The sequence below is a fragment of the Calliopsis andreniformis genome, chromosome 5 (assembly GCF_051401765.1).
Source record: "Calliopsis andreniformis isolate RMS-2024a chromosome 5, iyCalAndr_principal, whole genome shotgun sequence".
Classification (NCBI taxonomy): Eukaryota; Metazoa; Arthropoda; class Insecta; order Hymenoptera; family Andrenidae; genus Calliopsis; species Calliopsis andreniformis.
In genome coordinates, this window is record NC_135066.1 from 13,056,826 (window position 1) to 13,079,280 (window position 22,455).

A 22,455-nucleotide genomic window follows, 5' to 3' on the forward strand; every position below is an offset into this window, starting at 1 on the left:
TATCATTAACGAACATTGCTGGTGACTTGAATTATTCATGTACCTAATACGAGTTATAAGATAGATACACACAATTTTGTTAGTGTTTTCAAATTTACTACTCGTAAGAAATTTATGAAATGAAAATTAGAACTGCCAGGTAAAATTAGAGTCAAGTCGAGTACCGAAATGTTTGAACCGAAAGTTTAGCTTTTATTATATTTTTTATTGGAACAAAAATATGAACGTTTTAGTCAGGTTCCATCCAGGGCATAAATACTTATGGACGATAGTGCAGTTATTGCTAATCAGGCTACACAGTGAGCAATTTAAACGATCTAGGTGGACAAATTAAAAATATCGATATTTTAGAATCGATAAGAAGCCAATTTAATTCTAAAAATAGCTTAAAATAATGGTCCCTTCATTGATCAAAAAATAAACGTGTTTCGGACGCTAAGACACGTAAGGTGACAGAAATACAGGGTGTTCACAAGGAAGCCACCTGATATCTAAGAAACATTATGAAAGAACAGTCTTTTGTATAGGATAATTTTTTTTAGTTTTTTAAAATATTGTATTATTAAAAACAGTAGAGGTATTTAAGTGGCCTGCTTCAACTTGGATACCCTGTATTGCAAGGCAAGAACTTCGATCTCTTAAAACTGACCTAATCAATATCTTTATTATCTTATTCCTTTTATTATCGATTTCTAATAAATTATCCTTTTCTACATTTTCTACATTTCATTTAGACTACACTTAAATCATGGTTCAAAGACTACTCTCAGCCCCCCTGTGTACTCTTAATGCACCAAATAATCAAAATCCTAAATAAACGATGTAAATATATTATAATCAAGGTCTATTATATTATAGGATCTATTGCACAAAAAAAAATAAGAGTAAAACAATCCATGAATTCATCTCTTAATAAATTGGTCCCCCTAAATCATTTAACTTGACTCCTATGTTCTATTTGTATCTATCATTATTTCCGCTAACATGCACTCATTAACATATCCCCAAACTCACCTCAAATTTCACGAAGTGCCCTTTGTCTTCATCATCGAGGAGGCGATCGTCTCCGCGGCTTGCTTCTTCTCTCTGAACCGTGCCTTCCTAGGATCCACCTTTGTCAACCATTCTCCTGATGCTTGCAAGTGCATATTATCCTATCCTCGAACTTTATTGCCGTCTTCCCGCTCGTTCTATCTCACATTTCAATCGTCACTTCTCGTACCACCAGAACACGAGGTTCAGTTCACTCCGAGGAAGTCAATTTCTCCAGCGACATTTTTCTGTCCCACGAATCCCGATACTTCTCACGCGTCCTTATTCTTCATCGTGCCTTCCTCGCTCCTCGACGAATGAACTGCAAGGCAACAGGGGTTGCGTTAGTTCCTGGTCACGCGCAACACTTTCGTGGTTTTAAATTGTACCAAACTGTTTAATTATGGCGATTTTAAGGCATAAATTAACACTACAAGTGGCAAATTTGAAGCTTTGATATTTTGTGCTTTTTTGTCATGTTTTATACTGAATTGATGACATTGTGTTTCTAGTTATAATGTTGTTATTTCTTGAGATTTTCGAGTCTTCTTTCATGTGCGTTTTTAATGAAATAGAAAGAAACAATACATAAATTAGTGGTGAAAGAGTCCTTTTGTTTATAAGCTTGTTGCTCTTATTTAGATACGATTTTATGGCGAGTAATTAAGGTGTTGAATTATACTCGAGGTAAGACTGGATATTATGGAAATTAACCTTGCTTGAATAATTATTCGGATACAGGGTCATTTCGATTTATATTTAATGATCGCCAGTCAAATCCTCGACCGATTTGAAAATATGAAGATTTCATTAAGTACATGAAAATTTGAAAATATGAAGACTTGAAGATTGGAACGCCAAATAATTTTAAACTTCAAGAGTTTTACATTTCCAAAAATCAAATATTCGAATATCTGAATATCGAATAATTTTAAAACTTCTTAACTTAAATATTTCAAAACTTTTAAACGTGAGAATTCCTAAATTATTAAAATAATTTCAAATATAAAAATTATTTCCCTTGATTCGATTTACTTTCATTCAAACAATTATTTATCCTTCTTCAACGTATCGAATACTCCAAAAAAAGAACCAAAAAAAAAAGAGGTATGTACATTATTAACTGGAATTACACTGTTCAAAACACCGCTCGCTGAAAGCTCCCAAATGAGATTACCACCGCGAACTAAAAACAGCAAAAGGAAAACTAACCAAAAGTCTGTTGCTATTAGAATGCACGTAACCACCGCGTGTGTTTATTTCGAAAATGTAACATCCATGCGACCGCCAGAATTTTAGTCACACTTTAAATTCTTAACGCATTATCACGCCAAGTATCGAACGTGTGCGTTTAATCGTTGAACGAACTGCATCATAACAGAACGTTTAATAAGCATTTCCCAACTTCAACGGAAGAGAACAAACCGTTTAATAATTCGGGGGATGACGCGTGCTCCTCGAGTTTTCAAGGAAATTTTATTGTATGACCTGGGACACGTAAAAGATCACAACCTACTTTCCTGGAGAAACTATTAGAGATAACGACGAAACCCCTTTTCCTTGATAATTTAGGGCTCACTGGAGCCCTTCACTTGATATACGCGGTCGTACTTCCTCTGGGTCAATCCCAAAGACGCGGGGTGGCAACCCCCTCGTTTTTTCCAGATGAAATGGCGCAGATACGTCCCTGTGATTTTGATAAAAAACAACCCTTCTTTTGTGTCTTGCGCGGATAGGGGAATTCTTCACAGAATGAGAAAAAGATTCGAAGTTATCATTAGTGTGCAGATGTATATACAAATTCATTTTTATAGAATGCATTCGAATATAAACGTGTGTATATAATAAAACAATGGAATCTGGATAGAAAATTGGTTTTATGGTCAAAATGCTGTAATATGTAGTTTACATTCATTGTATTGTATATTTTTACATATTATGTGCATCTCTGCATCTTTTTACACAGTTAAATTCCGGATAAATGCATAAATATCTGTGGTTTAGTTTTATACCGTAAAATCCCGAGAAATTAAACATAGACCACGATCGGGAATATTCGATTCCGTCAGTTGTGATAAAATCACGGAGCAATTAAATCTTTTCGCTCGTACGAATTTAATTAACGTCAATATGTTACTAGATAGAAGGCATTTTATTGCACATCCAGGATCACGTTCATATATTTTCGTGTATTTGGGAGTTTCTACATCGACGTTATTTCGGACGTTTGATAGCATCTCGACGGAATTATTACCGAGCCAGTGGAATGAATTTTTCTTTTAATCTTTCACTTTATGTTCCTTACATTTCTCTAACTGTTAAAAAGAAAGGAAAGAAATATTGTCCACGTTGAAAATAGTCAAACAGCTAAGACCACGACAACTTGTATGGCTATGGTACTAAAAAATATATATCGCATTAAGAACAGCATTTTTCTATGAATACATTTTAAATATTATTGTCAAAAGTCATCGAATTTTGTTTTGAAACGTTGAAGATTTAAGAAACAATTAATTTTTGAATTAAGTCGAACAGTACATAAAGATGTAGTAGGAAATTTCGTGGATTCTGCAATTAAAGTGTACTAAGTCACAGTTTGCAGACTTTAGAAAAGAGCAAATGAAAAATGCAAAAACTTTGCAGCTATGGAAAAATGTATTTAGTTATCTGAGAGTGGAATTTAACTCGATATTGTTGCTTTAAAAAATAAATGAATCGCACTCGATACTATCTAACTCTGACAATGAACTTAATATCAACATATCTGGACTTAATACTATCTTACTTCAATTTTATATGCTTTTCTTCTGACTTAATAGCATAAACCTGAGTTTAGTATCTTATGGCTCTGAAGTATTCTATGAAATAATTATGAATCGACTAAATTTTTATGCATTTACAGAAAATTTCAATACGTAAAAAACTACAAAATGCACGCTACATATAAAAATATATGAAATATCAATAACATAGTAGGCATCACGATATTGAAAAAATAAAATAGGAATTTAATCAGACACTGTTACCGAAATTTATCTATAAAAGTTTGACTTTGCATAAAAATCCATAGTCTAGTTATGAAACCCATTCAAAAATACAGAATAAAAATAAAAAAAGACTTAAAATTGCCTGCTCATAAAGTTTTTCATAAATTGGTACCAAATCCAGTATTATGGGACTTAAAACTGCAAAATAATGCGCTGGAGCCAGAAAATACCAACAGCCCTTTACGCTCTGACTCGAAACAGGCCATGGATTTAATATTCTTTTTACAGCGCCAAGTCAAAAACTAAACGACTTGGGACGTAACAATTTTTTACCATCGCAAAAAGTATCAAATTTAATCCAGAAAACGTAAAATGTCGTTTTTTAAAAAGAAGGGAACTTAATGTACTCTGACTCTCAGTTCCAGATATGTATTCCTCTTAAAAAGCTACATATGCTCGATGGCTTGAATTATTAATATTCGAGACCTCCCTCGATACATTTCGATAATTTCGAATTCCATGACGCGTGAAAATTTAATCAGCCCACCGCCATCGAGAGAGACAGAGAGAGAAAGAACTGGAAAACGTCACTGAAGTAATAGCCACCTTCTCCACCTATTACCATTCACGCGTACATACGACATCAATTTTATTCCCTTGTATGCGTGCTGTACACTGGCACGGTCCATATTGCGCTTTGTGCACGAGCCCACATAAATAAACGACTGGTTCCTATGCGATATGTAAATGAAATCGCTACTCCAAAAGGCAACATTGTACCATTCAGCGCGACCCTTGAAATATCCGATTATTTCCAGAGCAATAATGCAGAACATTCGTCCGCACGAAATCGAAATATTTTACTTCTGACTCATCAAATCAGCAACTTCGAGCTCAAAGATCCGAAACGACAAGTGTCCATTACCTTCTCGATATTCCAGCATGCAAAAAATTTGACGGGAAAACATTTCCATCGATTTGCACGATTAAAAAGTCGAAAATCGAGGGAAATCGATAATAACTCACATTTCCGATTCATCGCAATTCGATATGTGATGTTTTAACATTCCAAATAAATTCAGTCTTAATTTACTTCATCCATTTTCGCAGGAAAATGTAACCACCTAGTGGAGTAACAAAAGCATCGAAACGTTTAATTATTTTAAGGAAAGTATGACGTTCCTTTACACAGATCTATTATCTACTTCCGGTTCGTTAATTTTGAAATAGAGGCGTTCCTTTTTCCCTCTCTTTTTAGTCTATCTGATGTAAGAAAAATCGCCTTTAAGGCACACATAGAAACAGGGCGAAAAAATGGAGCAAGAAATCGTGACATGTAATATTCCACATAAGGTTAATTCATTAAGCGCCAATTTGACAGCGAACGAAAAAGCTGGATCAGAAAACAGTCGTGGCCATATGTCATACGATAGTGTCGTGAATCGAGCAATTTTCAACCTTGACTACATTCTCAATTTTGGCGGTTACACACTTCTAAAAACACCCTGACCGTATTATATGCTACGTATTACCTACACACACCATACGTGTGCACATATGTTTCATATAGCGACGTTCTTGCACGCTTGTAATCCGTGCTCGTACATGTTCACCTCAGATCCATAAAAAGTGTAATGAAACTAATTCATACATCGAACAAGGTTAAAAAACTAAAAGGGAGTTTTAGAAAACAAATAATGATTCGAATCTACGCTTTTAAGAAAGAAATTCTCCATGCATCACAGTCCAGTTTTAGCAAACTATGGATTTAATTACTGCTTTGGCTATTTTAATTGCAGATGCTTGCAGAGCCGTGTCGATATTTTTCAATATTCACAATTCACTTATACATCGGCGAACGCTAAAACAAGAACACTGGATTAACGAAGATAGCGAATTAAATGTCACAACGGCATTTAAAATGAAAGTGATATGTAGCGTCTGCCCTCGTTACAAATTTCGTTAATATTATTTCATTTTCGAGAGAGCATTCTCGATCTGCATTTCCCGCACTTTAGGTTGAAACTTTTCTTCTTTTTATGTCCACAAATTAGAAGCTTTCGCTTAGTTATTATATACTTGTATATATGCATAGAGAGGTATACATATACGTGTAATATTTTCATTTTATATGGGCATACGTACCTTCTCCTGTACGCGTGTCGATATACATTTGTTCGTAACGATATATCGCACACTCACGAACCGAATCACGCACAAGAATATCGCGGGAGAAAAACAGACCGGATGACACACAAAGAAAAAGGGCAGAGAATAAAGCACCTTACGATGACACGTTCACGGCACAAGCTCGCGCGGCCCACTGAAACGTCAGAAGGCATGCGTTGCCCTGACGGCAGGCTTCCTTTTACCCCCACCCTCTTGCTCTTTGTTAAATCCCCACTAAGGGTAGCTCACCCCCACTAGGGTTATCAGGAGAGACGTATGTTCCGAAGGACTAAAAATAGGCTTCGAATGAACTGGTTTACCGGGAATGGAGATTGTTGTGAAATAATGGACACATACGTTTCGATGGTGATAACGTGGTTGTTCCTAACAGGGCGTAAAACGATATTAATTTATTAGAAAAAGAAAGATTTCTTGGGGAGGTAAAATAGAAAATCATTCTCTACAGTCTATATGGGTAACAAAATATGTAGTGTTTTTTATTAATGTGCACGGGAATTTAAATGTATTGAATAATATAACTGCACAGTGGAATGTTAGCTTCCTTCATTTTGAAGTAGACGCATTTTTGGCGCGAAGAATGCTGCGCGCTTGAGTATGCGCCGTGTCTCTTAAAGCGCATTTCTAAATTGAATTAAGTGAGCATTTATATGAAAGGTACTGTTTGGCGCTAAATTTAAATTTTTGGGTATTTAAAACTACTTTAATAGCTTTTTTTTTTATATTTAGTAAATGAAGTATCAATATGAACATGTTTGTAAATTTGAGTCTTCTAATTCGCTAAACACAGCTATAGAAATTATTAGCGCTATTAAAATCACTTAGAATTTTTAAATTTATGAAGACTATATATTGAAGTTTACAATTTTGATGACAGAACATTTTGGATATTTTAATTGATATTTGGAGCATGTATTAATAAATAATACTCGGTTTACATTCTTTCAAGAATGTATCACAAAATTAAACGAGCACAAAATTGAACAAACACAAAGAATTAGTTATAGGTTATGTTATTGTACAATACATTTGATTCAATTTGGTTAGGACGCGAAATTTGTTGATTGATTGTGTTTTATCATTTATTACATATGTGTATGTATATATACACCATATTGAGTGAATCTGCATAGGTGTATGTATTATTTTTCCCGCGCAAATTACTGAATTTTCTGTACGTAAAGAATTGTCAGTAATTGTCAGTATTGCAGAGGTTAACAGTAAAGAAAAGCTGTTCAAGTATTAAATGTGTTCGAAATGAATGAAGATTTATTTAGACGAATAAAAACCAGATTGAAATTAGGATTTTATTTAATGAATGACGAATGGTTAAGAGATTGCATAGAATTCTACGTGAATCAACACAGAAATGTAATTACTAGCCTTAGATCTATAATTGATCCAAATAATTCGAACATTTTCAAAACATGTAAGAGCTGGCAGGCCTTGGATTCCATTTAAAATTGTTAATACTATTTTTATTCTAATTCATATCTATTTAATTTTGTCATTACTAAACATTAGATTCATGCGATTCGTTGTTTATTTCTATAGAAATTACTTTTATTTTCAGCCAAATGACAATGAAATTTTGGAGTTTGTGAAAGTGCAATGGCAACTCAGCGATTTGCGAGAAATCAACAATGAAAATGGGAGCTTACCGCGTAATTTGTCACAACAGAAATTAGTTACTTTATCCGAAAATTATATACTTCAGGTAAATATTTTCGCATAACATCATATTTGAAAATTCAAAAATTTTCTTAAGTAAAATTTTTTGTTTGCTGCATTCTTCATACATTCAGGTAGAACAAATGTATGATATTACAACATCAAAATATAAACAGTTAGAACAAATAAGGAATACTCACTGTTCTGAAGTAGAACTAACTGAGACAGAAATGTTAGAAAAGTGGGAACCTCCTAAGAAAAGAATGATGCAGTTACGATTAACAGATGGACTACAAGATATTATTGGAATTGAATATACTCAAATAACTCGACTGAATGTATGTAATTTGTATTTATTTTACAGAGATTTAAAAAAAACAATAGTTATAGATTATATCACTTATATAAAAAAAATATTTTGTAAGTTACTAACACTTCCTTTATTTTAAGGATATGTTGCTACCAGGGTATAAAGTTATGATAATGGGACCAATAATATGTCGTAGAGGTGTTTTATTACTGAAAGAAGGACAACTTAAAGGAATTGGTGGCGAAGTTGATAGTCTATTAATTCCTAATGCATTAGAAAATGTTTTAGCTAGAGCCCTGTAAGTTGGATTCATAATTTAGTATACAACTATTTCAACTATAAAAAATCATACATTTTTTAATCATTTATTTTATAGAAACCTACAAGAAAATCCTGACCCTTATAATGACAATGAAGCGAAATCAAATAATGTGAAAGAAAACAAAAAATTAGAACTAGAAGATAGTTTCTTTGAAGAAGATTTTCAGATTAATTTAGATGAACTTTCTAGAATTGAAGATTCACACAACAAAAATGACATACAGTCTAATAATGATACCAATAAAACTGAAATTGAAACTGAAATAAATACTGAAATAAAGACTGAAAGCTTTAGTAAAATAACTATAGAGAAAACTGTAACCAAAAAAGAACAAAGTTGTAAGGAAGACATAGCATTGGATGATGATGATTGCTTCTTTGAAATGGTTCATAACTTATTGCATTATTTTAAGTATCTAATAACTTGTATATTTTTTTCTATAAATATTTCTCTATAGGTAGATGAAGAACAACTTATAGATTCACAAGGAAACCAGAAAAATAATATAGCACCTTTCAGAACTTTTCCAATGGAAGAAGAAGATGACATTATTATATTGAATGATGAAGAAATAATAGAAAATGTACAGTGTCATAAAAAAGTAGTTAAAAAGGAAAAATTACCAGCTTCAACTGTAGACTCACATGTATCTTGGTTTACAAATAAAACAGCAGTTCCTTCAACTAGTACTGCACAGCCGGAAATACGCAAGAAATCACAAGAAAATATTACATCTTTAACTGCAGGAAAGAGAGCTGTAAGTTATACTGCTAATTTGATTTTATCACTCTCATTAAGTGGTTAAAAGTAATAAAAATTGCTAAAATTTAAAAAAACTACTACAATAATTTTTTAGTTTCCAATGTCTCCTCCTGAAACAGTTGCATTGAAGAAAGGCAAAATAGATAGAAAAATTACGGAGTTTACAAAACGACCTAATTCTCCAGACCCACCAAAAATTTGTGACTTTATTCATGATGTAAATAAAGAGGTCCTAATAGGTGTAACAAACAGAAAAATTCGTGCACGCGTTGAAATTCTTGGAAAATTAGCAAAAAAAGATTTACGTTGGATATTAGAAGCTACAGTAACAGATGGTACTGGAAAAATAGAAGTGTCTTTCTCAAACGAGGTATTTTTAATTACGATTCAAATTACTATTAAATATTATAGCACATATATTTTTATGGGAAAATTAAAAAATAATATATTCAATGAATATTTCAGGTTTTAGAAAATTTGTTGGGTTTCACTGTACAAGAATTTTCATTGAAAAAAAAATTAAAAAAGAATCCTGAAATCGAGCGCGAACTTAGAATGGTATGACGTAATAAAAAGTTATTTTAGACCTAATTACTTTTACTACATTATTTCTTATATAATATAAATTCTAAAAAATAAAATAAATATAATTACAGAGTTTCCGCAATGCTGAACAAAAAATAAAAACTTTGGATGCTGTTCTAGAATTAGAATTAGATGTAGGCAAAAAACCAAAAGTTATAAAAATCACTGAGTTGACACAAGAACAAAAAGAAACAGTGGAGAAGAGATTAAAACATTTTCTAAATACAAATAACTTTTGAATAATTTTTTATACCAACACTGTAATAATTTTAATTTTTAATAAATATAAGTACAATAAAATCCTACCTGCAACATTATATTTTTGTTTCTTCTTTTAGTTCAGTACATATATATTTACAAAATTAGTACAAAGTAAGAGGATATTATTGTACTATAATTTAAAACCTGAATGGATAGCTGTTATCCCACCAGCAAAATTTTCGTAAGTCACATTCCTGAATCCTGCCTCTTCAATCATATCCTAAAATAGTTAATAAGATACATAATTGCTTGCATTTACCATGTTTCTATTTTAGCACACAAACTTTTCTTTACTACAATAAATCACTCACTTTAAACTCTTCTTGTTTTGGAAATTTTCTAATGCTTTCAACAAGATATTGGTAAGGTTGCCACTCTCCTGCTATGAGTGCACCCATTACAGGTATTACTTGAAATGAATACTGATCATAGAGCCTGTGAAATGAATTTTAGCTTCTAGTATAATCATATGCAATATAAAACTGTTCAATTAAGATTTTAACTTCATTTTAAGAATAAATAGTTACCATCTTAAAGCTGCATTATTTACATGGCTAAATTCAAGGCACATGAAACGACCACCTGGAGTTAATACTCTATATGCTTCTGAAAGTACCTTTACAAAGATATTTTTTCTATATAAGTATGGTAAACTTTTATAGTTTGTAACATTTTCTTAATTATGAACATTTTACTCCTATGTATTCTGACGTTATTTACCTTATCGATGTGCGTTACATTTCTTATTCCAAAAGCAATTGTATAAGCTGTGAATGAATCATTATCAAAAGGCAGACTCTCTGCATCACATTGTTTCCAATTAATATCAACATTACTTTGTTTTGTCCAATCTAGCTTTTCTGCTCTTTTTTTACCTACTTCTAACATGTTCTCATTTATATCGCAAACTGTGACAGAGCTTTTTAAATTTTCAGGATTAGGAGTAGTTTTCAAATACTTTAAGTATCGAAATGTAATGTCCCCTGTTCCTCCTGCTGAATCTAATAATTTACTTCCATGAGGGGGTCCAAGTCTGTGAACGAATATGTCTTTCCAAACACGATGGACTCCAAGACTCATTGAATCGTTCATTAGATCATAGGAATTGGCAACTTTCTCAAAAACTGTGTACACTAAAAATATTTAAATATTAATGACATATCCTGTACAGCGAAAAAAATATTTCCTGGCTGATTTCTTAAGTCATGAAATATACCTTCTTTTGCTTTTTCACTTTCTTTCACAGTTTTATATCCAAAATGTGTGGTTTTTTCATTATTATCAGCTGTAGCAGGCCCTGAGGAATATTCCCTCATTGAAGGAATAATTCGTCTATATTTTATTAAACTTCTTAGTAACCGACTTTTCTCAATCATTTTGAAATTTTTTCGCAGCAATTTTCTATCAGTAAATAAACATAATTGCTAAAAATGAACAGCTTCTTGCTTTTATGTATAAAATTTGTGAGGTTACGTTTAAACCTCGATTACATCCTCTAGATGGCAGATGTAGAGAATGTTTCCAAAATCGTGTGATAACAATCGAAAAAGAAATGTTTTCTGATGTCAAAATAAATTAAGAATATTTATGACAGTATACTTTTCTTTTAATATACAAAAATTGTAGTCTAAGATCAATCGAATTATCTATCTATCTGAATTCATACGTGCTAATAAACATATAATAATATCGTTTTAGTAAGAGTAATTTGAAAAAGTCTAATTTTTAATGTATGAGATAAAATATGTATACGACATCAGTGCACGCGAATTTTTTATATTTCGAGGTTGAAGGAAAGCATTTCAATTTTACCGCTATTGAACTGACATCTATTAGCAATTTTCGAGAGTTTAATTTGAAATTCTAGAACATAAAATGTGCGTTTCTTTTTTAAATTTATCTTGCAAAATAAGAGGACCTATTTATTAATTTAATGAATATTTTCATATCAGTTCCATATTTTGATACGAATACAATGTTATTATGTAAATCATGCTTCTGTTTGCACGTGGCAATCAATATTGTGTATCTATTAGCAACGGCGGCTAAAAATGGTAAACATTACATTTTACGTTGTATTTTCTTTTTTCTTCTTTTATACACGGTTTTTTGCATCAAAAATACTAAATCTTAATTTTGTGTAGACTTCTTCTTACTTGATTGACACTGAAATTATTTTGACATTTCTTATGTAAATCTGTGACAGATATTATCACGAGCTAAGCCAGCTTCTTCTGAAGGAGTCAGAACATCTGCATCAGAGAAAAGAATTCCTAAGTTAGAAGAGTTTTTGGAGAAACGTGATTATACTGGAGCTTTAACACTTTTAGAGTTTAACAACAATTCAGAGAATAATTTGAAATCTGAGCTATGGATGGGCTACTGCGCTTTTCACTTGGGAGATTACAAACGTGCAGCCACAATTTACGAAAACTTGAAGAAAAAAGAACAGACCCCTTCAGATTTACTGACAAACTTAGCATGCTGCTACTTTTATCTTGGAATGTACCCTGAATCACAGAAGATTTTGGAAGATGCTCCAGATAGTAAATTGAAGAACAGGCTCTTGTCCCATTTAGCACTCAAAATGGGCAACGAATCGAAACTAATAGCATACCATAACATGTCACAGGATGCTATAGAAGATCAACTCAGTTTAGCATCTATCCATTACCTTAGAGCTCATTATCAAGAAGCTATTGATGTTTATAAAAAGATTCTATTAGAAAACAGGTGATTATTAAGCTGTTTTTATCATAATTGGTGAACAGAAACTTTAGGACTTAATCTGAATATTTACTTAGAGATACAGACAGCGATGATTCAACTAGTATCAATGAGACTATTTCTATAGACAAAAATTCTGCTGTGCATTTAATTAAAGAACTTAAAGAGTCCAGGTACCTTGTTCCTTCCTTATCCCTTTTTCCACAATCTCCAAATTCCAAATAAAAATAGTTTATAACTTCTTCTTAGAAGTATACTTATTTTCTAGGGAATATTTTGCTTTAAATGTATATGTTGCTTTATGTTACTACAAATTGGACTACTATGATGTAGCACAAGAAGTGCTACAAGTTTACTTGCAAAAGTATCCTGACAGTGCCATTGCTATCAACCTGAAGGCATGCAATCATTTTCGATTGTATAATGGCACTGCTGCACAGAATGAAATGAAGCAATTGATAGAAAAAATGTCCAACTCTTTTAGCTTCAGCCATGATCTTATACGTCATAATACAGTTGTGCGTATCATTATTGAGCATATAATATGAGCATCTCTTGGAACCATTAACTTTTTTCCCCAATTTTTTTTTAAACATTTTTTTAGGTATTTAAAGGAGGTGAGGGTGCTCTACAAATTTTGCCCAATTTAGTAGATGTCATACCAGAAGCCAGACTCAACTTGGTAATATACTACTTAAAGCAAGATGATGTTAGAGAGGCATTTGAATTAATCAAAGATCTCGAGCCAGCAGTTCCGCAAGAATACATTTTAAAAGGAATTGTCAATGCTGTGATGGGACAAGAAAATAACTCTGTAAGTGTTTAAATTAAATTACCATATTAAACATAAATTAAAATGATTAAAATAAAAATTGCTTTTAGCGTGACAACATCAAAACAGCTCAACAATATTTCCAATTAGTTGGGTCTTCTGCATCAGAATGTGATACTATACCCGGTAGACAATGTATGGCCTCCTGTTTCTTCCTCTATCGTCAATTCGAAGAAGTTCTAGTGTATTTGAATTCGATTAAGACATACTTCTCTAATGAGGATTATTTTAACTTCAATTATGCTCAGGCACAAACTGCAGCAGGTTACTTTAAGGAGGCAGAGGAAGCATTTCTTGTCATACGGAATGAAAAATATAGGAATGATTATATTTATATTAGTCTTCTAGCACATTGCTGTATGTATTTAATATCAATTTTGATCTGTATTACCTCGTTCAGATTAGTTAAGTAACTTTAATTTGAGTTGGTAAAGTGATCTTCAATTTGAACGAGGTGTATGGATATGTAAAAATTGGGAATAAATTATTATTTTATTTCAGATATAATGAACAAAAAACCCCAATTGGCTTGGGATTTATATTTAAAAATGGACACGTCTACGGAGTCGTTTAGTTTGTTGCAGTTAATAGCAAACGACTGTTACAGAGTTGGCGAATTTTGGTATGCAGCAAAAGCCTTCGATATGTTGGAACGTATGGACCCTAGCCCTGAGAATTGGGAAGGAAAGCGCGGTGCTTGTTGCGGCACATTTCAATACATCATCGCTGAAAAACAGCCTAAGTAAGTTTTTTCTTATCTTCAGCCATGTTTTATTTAATGGTTTATTTTATTTAATGCGTTTATTGGTCTTAGGGAGCTTTTAACCGAGGTTATACAACTTCTTAAGAATACATCAAATTCCCAAGTGGAGCAAATTATACGAGTAATGCGTAAGTGGGGTAAGGACAACAGGATTAGTTGCTGATGAAATGAATTTGAACTAAAATTTCTCTCCATCCACAAATGGTCTCATTTTACTATGAACAAACACGGAATATTAATATATTTTATATACGCAATGAAAATATTTGTTTAAGAAAACAAAGGCACAGTATAATGTTTTTTTTTTATCATGGTAAGAACACCAGCGCACGGCGTTGATGATTTAATATAAAATAGATATATTTAAACTGTGATACACTCATTTTATAATATAATAATAATATTAATAATAATAATAATCATCGTAATAGCAATAATAATTAATTTTAACAAACACAATCGGTGAATTGTAAAAACATCATATCGATGGCATACACCACATTCGCATACTTGCACATTTCCGATCAATAGTAGATATTTTTCAAAACGGAATCGTATTTTTGTAAAATCGCGGGGGAATAAGATTCCACAATCAGTCTCCGCCATTTTCCAAGAACAGTTCCGATGGAATGGCTGCTGAAATTCAGCGAAAAAAACGAAGAACACTCAGGTGTGAACGCGCGTAGGCGTCCCAAAGATTGAGCAGATAAGAGAATGTAAGGAAATTCTCGAACGATATCCTCGAAAACACAAATCCCTCTACATTAAAACCGTTTTGAAACTCATGGTACCACCTATCGATAATCAAGATCTTCAACTATAAATCTCATTAAGGTTCAAGGAACTTATAAATGAAAATGAAACCTTTAAATTTAAAAATCTGGGATAACTAAATAAAAATTTCGATTTTAATCATTCTTTGGTATAGGATCTCGCTAAGGTGCAACAAGAAATTTGTGATTTAAGGTGTGCGGAATGCGATGTCTTTAACATAGTTAAAGATATGTTCCATTGCACATATGTAATAGCATTGATTTCTTGTCTAAAATTTTTTGATTCAAATAAGCAGAACTCTTCAGATGAAAACTCATCTCTTTTTAACTAGAGTTTAAGAATTGAAGAGATAGATCATTGATAGGTGAATCGATTCTGAGAGCTTAGAAAGTGGTACAAATACATTTTCTTCCTCCTCTCAGCAGTCCTCGTGTCTTAAACTTTATACGACGCGTTTCTGTACACAGAGAAGGAGTGCCTAGGTTACACCGAATCAACTTTACATTTTTGATATAAAGATAGCACCAGATAATAGAGTTCCTGCTTTTCAGCGACCCAAGGAATTTTGATTTTCAACGTGAAATTTTCATACGACACTCGTTCTCTGACTGATATCAAAGACGTAACTTACATCTTACATAGTCCATCGGATAAAATAGCTGTACGAGTTCACACATTTGATTATTACGTTCCCAGTAGTTTCTTCTTTTTTTCGTTCACAGGACAGAGGAAGATAGAGATAAAAGGGGAAAAAGAAAACGGAAAATGTTGCGGTTTGTCGGTCTCCATGCATACAATGACGATGATGATAACACTTGTGTCCGTTGAACGTCGATATTTATCGCTAAAAAAAGTGGCTTAAATTTCCACTATGCTAAACGTATATGTAAATACGGTTTAATGATACAGCGGAAATCGTGTTCTCCACTCGTCAAGTTCCTTCCCACGTCTTTTTTTTCCTCATTTTATCGGATCCAGTCACTCATCAAGTTTCCCTTTCACGCGATTCTCACTTACTCTCCAACCTATAATTTTCACTTCTTTTCTTCTTAAGAAGAAAGACCCTAATGATTTTGTGCTCCCATTTCCTCACATCTCGATACGACATGAGAAAAGCACTCTTTTTCTTCTTTTTTTTTGCATTTTTCTCCTTTTTTTCTTTTTTTTGGCAATCCGCCACCAGTCAATCAAAGACTAGCAGCATGGGCGGCGTTATCTACCGTATAATGTTAAACGTTAAAACTCGCTGCTCATGCGGCAACAATTGTCTGAAACAAGTTCTCTACAGGAATCCAACATCCTCGAGTTTTCGTGTGATACAGTAGTGTTTCATTGAATCTTAAGTTCGATGATCACACTTGAAAACCGCGTTGAATATATAGTTCAAGGGGCGAAAGTCCACTTGCTGATCAGCTATGAGTTCTTTGGCTAAAACTAGACTCATATAAAAAAACTTCAGCTTAGTTTAGTGGACCACATAATTTAACAGCCTTTTTGCAGTTTTTCGTGGAGCGAGCTTGTATATTCGAGTCCTAAGAGTCACATATTTATCACATATTTAATTTGCTGAAATCTCCAAGTAAAGCAAACTGCAAACAGCCTTCAGAACTTTCATTTGGTGAAATTTCATCGCACCTTGAACACTCTCCAGCAGAATAATTGAAGCAAAATAAGCACATAATTTGTTCTTCTTTAATTCTGAGGAATTTTTGCAGCACAATTGAGTACAAATCCTTATTTCTATAGAGTGTTAAATGTAGCTAATAGCTATTCAATAATTTGGAATATATAAATGATTAAAGTTACACTTTGATGACACAGTGTAAATGCAAACATCTTTTTATTAAAGACTATGGTGGTACAGGGAACCACGCAAGTAAGAGTTAGAATTCTGTCATCTATTAATGCTATTACAAGCAAATTTAATCAAAGACATTTACATTTACAGTGGTGGTCAAAAGAAAGTTTAATATCAGTACTGTTTTACATGTATAAAAATAATTTTGCTTTTAGATTTCACTCATCATGTTAGTATTACTGATCGGTGTTAGGTAATTTTCTAATTTCACTTAACACTGACAATTGGGAATGGACTATGTAGCTACTTCTTGCCATGTCATGATGTTTCTATTACCATTTACGTCTTAAACTTCCTTTTGATCAACACTATATATTACTACCATCAAGTGCATAGCTTTGATCATTTACAATTCTAAAGTTATTGAGCATCTTAACATTTTATTGATAACAAAGATCTTTACTAAGACTCTTACTGATGCTTGGCCTATAGATATCTTGAGCATTCCAGTATTTGAATAATTACTCAATCAGATTCAAGTAATACATTAGTGATCAGCGAAAAAAATCTACTTGAATACCCAGATATCCAGATAGTAAGACCTCCTGTTTATAGACTATTTTACTGCAAAAATATGACATAAACGGAAGGTAACAAATTAGGTGCTTCTCTTGTACGACCATATTCTTCCAGACAGATCCATCGCTGAATGCAAACTACTCGAGCGGATGCTGCATTCACTTGTCGAGGTATTCGCGCATCGCGTAGACTAAGCGTATAACCTCTATGCGACGCGTAAACATTCCCTATTAGGAGCTTAGGTCGGTAAATTACACGGTAAAGTTAATAGTAAGAAAGACGTCTACTTAAAGAATCATGTACATAGAGTATTTCGTAGCGACGACCCTGCATAGAAACTAGTTCCCACCAGTCGGAAAACTGTCACTTTCATGGCGACTACCTGGGAATCAGTTTCTGGATTCTCCTATCCTTCGATTAAGGGTAAGGTCGTGCGCAGTGGACCCTGGAGTTCGAACAAATGCAACGTGTTCAAACACCACGGACCACGGGCGAAGAGAACGTCGTTTGGCATTTAATTATGGCGTTGTTCGGTGCTCAAGATTGCGTTGTTCGGCGAGTCATATGCTCTGCTCAAGGTACGTCTGCAAAGTTTTCTCAGAAGATGCGCGACCAACGGCGCCTCGAGAAGACCGGATGTCCACGCGCGTGTATGGATAAACGCAAGGCGACTCGTTCAAAACGGCAGTGTCGTTTCAAGGGAACAGAATTTTATGAAAGAACTTGTTACTTACAGACTTAAAGTTAATGGGTAATCGTCTGCGCTATACATACACGGCGTGGAACGCCGAGCTGTTCGATGTTGATACTTTGCTGGCAGCTGGACACGACTCTGGGACTAGGGAAACTTTCATGGATACACCTTATAAGTAGTGATGGGATTTAGGCAGTCTTCAAACAGTTTGAATAATGGAATTTGAAGAATTCTGAAACTGTTTTGTGAATTCTTAAAATTGATAAAAAGATAATCTCTTTATAATAGTTTCTACGATTGAAGGGCTTATGAGTAGAATGAAAGTTATCGTACGCAAAAGCTTCTTAACAAATTAAAATAGCTTTCTGAAGACACATTAGATATTTATCATATTTAAGACTTCCAAAGGGTTCAGAATCTTCCAGCCCTTTTCTGATCTTAACACTTTACAATGGATGATGTTATTTCGCAATTAACTTGGTACAGTCTTTACTCATTATAATCTCATGACTTTACCATTAACAAGCTTACTGAGTAATAATAAATACGTTTCTGAAGTGAATTTATACTTCACAATTTATTTCTACTCTAATACTGTTAGTACTAGGCGCATCCAGTATATTCATCCTGCCACTGTGTTAAGACAGACTAGTGACTTAAAATCTGTTAACGCGTGTTTATTAAAGTACCATCACTACTTATAGGTTCTTTTTTGCAAATTGTTCACAGTCCCCTGTTAAGTTGGTCTAAGAGAAAAAAGTCAGTCCATGCAAAGGGTCAACGATTCTCAGAACCGAAGGTGATTCTTTCTCGAATCGATCGCACCTGCTTCCCGCGGCGACGGCTCATTGACGTCTTGGCGTAAAGGTTGTTCGTTATAATTCTTATTCTGTGCACTTGATATTTCTGCGGTAGGCGGTTCGCGTAAAAGACAGTGAAGGGAGGACAATTCATAAGACACAAGCGGCTAAATGTACACACACGTTACTTAATGAACATTCGTCTGGATATTCGGTGAGATAGAAACGTGTACGCCAGTGGGTCAATAAGGGAGGCACGGTCAATGAACTTTCATTAATACTGGCTAAACTAGATGATTCCAATCTTTGTCTTAGGAACTAAACAGCAAAGGCGAACGAAGAGTCTTAAAACGTGTTTTGCTTCCTCAAACGATAGAAACAGATGCGTCTTCAGGGATTGCCAGTCGAACCTTAGGACAATGCGTGCAAGCCTCGAAGACGTACCGCGAATTCGACCACAGCGAAAAAGGGTAAGGAGTAGAGTAAATGCAGGAGGAAATCAGTCGAGTAAGGTAATCGATTGTCCAAAGATTAATCGCGAATCATCGCTACATTATAGTTCGTCCAGCGTTTAAAAGACGAAGGGAAGAGGGTGAACAAGGAAAGGACGTCTGAGTAAAAACTATTCCCGGGTTGCGAAACCGCTCGACCCAACGTAATGTTCCTCTCTTGGTACGCGTAGTGTCTAAATAATACTAAAACGAAGAAAAACAAAAGAACGAATCGCACACGTATGTAGATCACACTAGTTGCGCTCGCCGAAGGATCCATTTAGCCTACCTCAGTCTGTATCAAACTTGGTCTTTAATTGATCTCGCCGTTCGCACGGTCCGTGGCATGCTCAGCAGGAAACGCTACAAATTCAAACGTAGTCTCGCCTACATCCGGATTTCTCCTTCTTCTTTTTGAGCGTCCTTCTGTAACTGCGGGTGAGACTATGGGTAGCCACGCTACTCAGCGCTACCTTTGTGCATACCACGGCACTTGTTTCCTAATTTCTGTCCCTGAAAAGTATTGCGAAAATTTCTAATTCTTTTGTCGTCAAACTACGCATAAACATGGTGTCTTTAATTGACAAGTGGAAGGAACTCGGCAATCTTAACAAATGTCTGTTGGTTGTGTATTCTTTTGGAATCTACAAAGGCTCATGGTTTATCGACGGTGAGTTTATAGCAAGAAACATGTTTCTTAGGGTCAATTTATGTCTTGCTGGTTCATTTTTGTGTTGTTAGTCGCAAGTGAGAGTTTAGAAGAACAAAGTTCATTTGTTTCATTCGTTTCATAATAAACTTCCTATATTTAGAATACTTATAACTATTCTAATATTATTTAGCATCCTTACTATAGTCACGTTATACTTTAAAATTTAGCAAAAGTGTGCGAGTTTCTTTCTGCAAAGAGATGTCCAACATGTCACACTTCAGGTTACTTCACCCTGTGTCTAAAAGTAGTACGTATCACCAATAATAATATCTATGAAATTTTATTATTAATAGTGAACCATAGACAGTTTAAGTGTCTTTTAAATGCCGAAGGGATGTAAGAGTGCTTCAATCTTGCTCCACTTGTCAATTAAATGCCTCCATAATTGGAATATTATTACAAAATAATTAAATACTCACCCTGGCCCAGGATAGTAATAAGGAGGTGGTCGTTCGTACTCTGTGCTCAGCGGCGGAGGTGCTGCAGCAGCTGGCTGGTACCTGGGAGGACCACCATTAGGGAAGTCCCAGTTTCTGCAACCAATAGGGATCGTGTTAAATTCCAGTGCAAACTGACCCGAAGGCAGCTTACGCACTAAAAGATATTTCGTCAGACGTGTTGAAAACTGAACGAACACAGAAAAAGAAAAGAAGAGAAAATTCTCGAACATCGAACGAAGTGTATTTTGCCACAGCGTATGCCTTAGCGAACAAACGAACGACGAAGCTGCTGAAGCGAGAACAAAGATAAACGCTGTATCGTGGCTTCCTTTAGTAAAGAAGGTGACTCGAACTCGAGTGACACGGCACATGCTTCGATCAGGATCATCCTGTTATCTTCCGCTGTAGAATTGCTGTTTTCGTTGTAGAACGCGAGCTTGTTTCGCGTCCGATCGGAACCGTTTCTGTTTCGCACAAAGCTTTAGCGGAAGCTATTTGTCTGGCGATACAAACGAGTCGAAACATATAAAAAAGAAAAGAAAAAGGAACCAAGAAGTACGGGGACACATCCGGTCAGAATGTGTCTTGCGACTTACGTGCAGAGGCGTATCGAGAGACGCGAGAAGTTGCCCCCCCGCAAGGTTCCCACTCACCTGGAAATAACCGGGAAAAAAAGCGTGACCATCGGGGTTGCATGAGTTGTACGGATGGGATCAAGAATAACGCAAGTGATAACAACGATAATGCACACCTGCCGATGATACGTTCGAACCCGTTACGAGCAGTTCGGAAAGTAAATTGGGAACGAGACATGCCTCAATTATCTGGGAGTACTTTGACAAGTGTTCGATAAAATTGAAATGAAACACGGTCAAATACAAGGTCTGATCAAAAGGTTTCGAGACTTCATTCATAAATTGCTAAAAAATGATATATGAATTTGATATTTTCAGAGGGTGAAATCTTACTCTTTTTGTTAACAATGAGAATTTTCCAGTTTTTGTTTGGCCAGTTCTCAAAAGTTATCGTCATTTTAGAAAAGTGTATTTTGTATCTACTGCGGTTTTTTATAGTAACTGATTTGAAGGAACAGACAACATGCATTAGATTTTGTTAGAAGTTTGAGAAACGTGATACAGAAATATTGTAGATGATTCAGACAGCTTTTGGAGATACTGCTATGAATCTTTCAAGAGCTTTTGAATGGTATGGCAGACTATAAGAGAGCTTACACAGAGGGTTCGTAAAAATACAAGGAAAAGACCTTCGGAGGAAAAGGTCAAATTCGTGGTTGACTTTCAATTATTCTAAAATTTTTACCCCGAAATTCACTTCCTGTTTCATAATCATCATATTCACTTCATTTTTCATCCACTGATTTTTTTTCTTTTTTCTTCTCAAGTAGGTGCTAAAAGGACAACGTTTCAAAATGCAAGAAATGATGAAAAAATAGAAGCTGGATTTGCTTCCGGCGTCTGCTTATCAGGCTCCTTCTAAAGACTGAGAAAAAAAAAGTTTTGAAAGGTGTACAATATGGAATGCAGATGGAAATTATTTTGATGATGATCGAATGTAATTACTGTAAACAGTGCTAAAAAAGTCCTGGAGCTTTTTGATCAGACCTTGTATTACAAATGAAATGAATAATAAATAAGTTTTTACAGAGCATCGAGGTGGGTCGAGCAGGTGATTTATCACTGTTCAGCTGAAGAAATTTCTGAAATTCAT

At 34.3% G+C, this 22,455-nt stretch overlaps 5 protein-coding genes across 9 annotated transcripts in view; 2 read left to right on the forward strand and 3 right to left on the reverse strand.

Annotated features, from left to right (window-relative positions):
- The window catches only part of LOC143179091 (uncharacterized), a 48,413-nt gene extending 42,110 nt beyond the window's left edge, over positions 1 to 6,303 (reverse strand). For both annotated transcript variants that reach the window (XM_076378115.1, XM_076378116.1), the window contains exons 1-2: positions 6,165 to 6,303; positions 1,015 to 1,354 (exon numbers count right to left, since the gene is read on the reverse strand). The gene's annotated coding sequence lies outside the window, so the exon portion shown is untranslated. The remainder of the gene's footprint in view (positions 1 to 1,014; positions 1,355 to 6,164) is intronic.
- A 953-nt stretch (positions 6,304 to 7,256) lies between these two features.
- On the forward strand, positions 7,257 to 10,171 carry LOC143178808 (uncharacterized). The gene is made up of 10 exons (XM_076377662.1): positions 7,257 to 7,341; positions 7,418 to 7,577; positions 7,780 to 7,923; positions 8,012 to 8,215; positions 8,328 to 8,485; positions 8,564 to 8,894; positions 8,967 to 9,266; positions 9,366 to 9,641; positions 9,737 to 9,829; positions 9,928 to 10,171. Exons 2-10 carry the CDS (start codon positions 7,464 to 7,466, stop codon positions 10,093 to 10,095), a joined length of 1,788 nt encoding a protein of 595 aa, XP_076233777.1. The 5' UTR covers positions 7,257 to 7,341; positions 7,418 to 7,463; the 3' UTR covers positions 10,096 to 10,171.
- On the reverse strand, positions 10,154 to 11,685 carry Coq5 (ubiquinone biosynthesis protein COQ3, mitochondrial). The gene is made up of 5 exons (XM_076377663.1): positions 11,334 to 11,685; positions 10,838 to 11,250; positions 10,645 to 10,733; positions 10,429 to 10,552; positions 10,154 to 10,337 (listed from the first exon to the last, which is right to left on the reverse strand). The coding sequence occupies exons 1-5, from the start codon at positions 11,491 to 11,493 to the stop codon at positions 10,248 to 10,250; spliced, it is 876 nt and encodes a 291-aa protein (XP_076233778.1). The 5' UTR covers positions 11,494 to 11,685; the 3' UTR covers positions 10,154 to 10,247.
- A 483-nt stretch (positions 11,686 to 12,168) lies between these two features.
- Positions 12,169 to 14,740, forward strand: Ttc26 (tetratricopeptide repeat domain 26). Its single transcript, XM_076378940.1, has 7 exons — positions 12,169 to 12,192; positions 12,324 to 12,850; positions 13,113 to 13,362; positions 13,449 to 13,658; positions 13,727 to 14,033; positions 14,178 to 14,418; positions 14,491 to 14,740. Exons 1-7 carry the CDS (start codon positions 12,169 to 12,171, stop codon positions 14,600 to 14,602), a joined length of 1,671 nt encoding a protein of 556 aa, XP_076235055.1. The 3' UTR covers positions 14,603 to 14,740.
- Positions 14,304 to 22,455, reverse strand: part of LOC143179054 (prominin-like protein) — a 68,455-nt gene continuing 60,303 nt past the window's right edge. For 2 of the 4 annotated variants that reach the window (XM_076378051.1, XM_076378050.1), the window contains 2 exons: positions 20,707 to 20,820; positions 14,304 to 20,088 (listed from right to left, as the gene is read on the reverse strand). In XM_076378051.1, coding sequence (XP_076234166.1) covers positions 20,076 to 20,088; positions 20,707 to 20,820 — 127 coding nt within the window. In that variant the 3' untranslated portion in view covers positions 14,304 to 20,075. Of the gene's footprint in view, positions 20,089 to 20,706; positions 20,821 to 21,323; positions 21,381 to 22,455 lie in introns of those variants that run through there. The other 2 variants (XR_013001889.1, XR_013001890.1) reach the window with 2 other exon arrangements.

Bases quoted from the DNA above. Each gene is read 5' to 3' on its own strand.
- LOC143178808 (XM_076377662.1), top strand. From the start codon at position 7,464: ATGAATGAAGATTTATTTAGACGAATAAAAACCAGATTGAAATTAGGA. The intron at 7,924-8,011 runs GTAAATATTTTC...TCATACATTCAG, and splicing joins CCGAAAATTATATACTTCAG to GTAGAACAAATGTATGATAT. The intron at 8,486-8,563 runs GTAAGTTGGATT...TTTATTTTATAG, and splicing joins AATGTTTTAGCTAGAGCCCT to AAACCTACAAGAAAATCCTG.
- Coq5 (XM_076377663.1), bottom strand. From the start codon at position 11,493: ATGATTGAGAAAAGTCGGTTACTAAGAAGTTTAATAAAATATAGACGA. The intron at 11,251-11,333 runs GTATATTTCATG...AAATATTTTTAG, and splicing joins AAGTGAAAAAGCAAAAGAAG to TGTACACAGTTTTTGAGAAA. The intron at 10,553-10,644 runs GTAACTATTTAT...TTCATTTCACAG, and splicing joins AATAATGCAGCTTTAAGATG to GCTCTATGATCAGTATTCAT.
- Ttc26 (XM_076378940.1), top strand. From the start codon at position 12,169: ATGGTAAACATTACATTTTACGTT. The intron at 14,034-14,177 runs GTATGTATTTAA...ATTTTATTTCAG, and splicing joins TAGTCTTCTAGCACATTGCT to ATATAATGAACAAAAAACCC. The intron at 14,419-14,490 runs GTAAGTTTTTTC...TATTGGTCTTAG, and splicing joins ATCGCTGAAAAACAGCCTAA to GGAGCTTTTAACCGAGGTTA.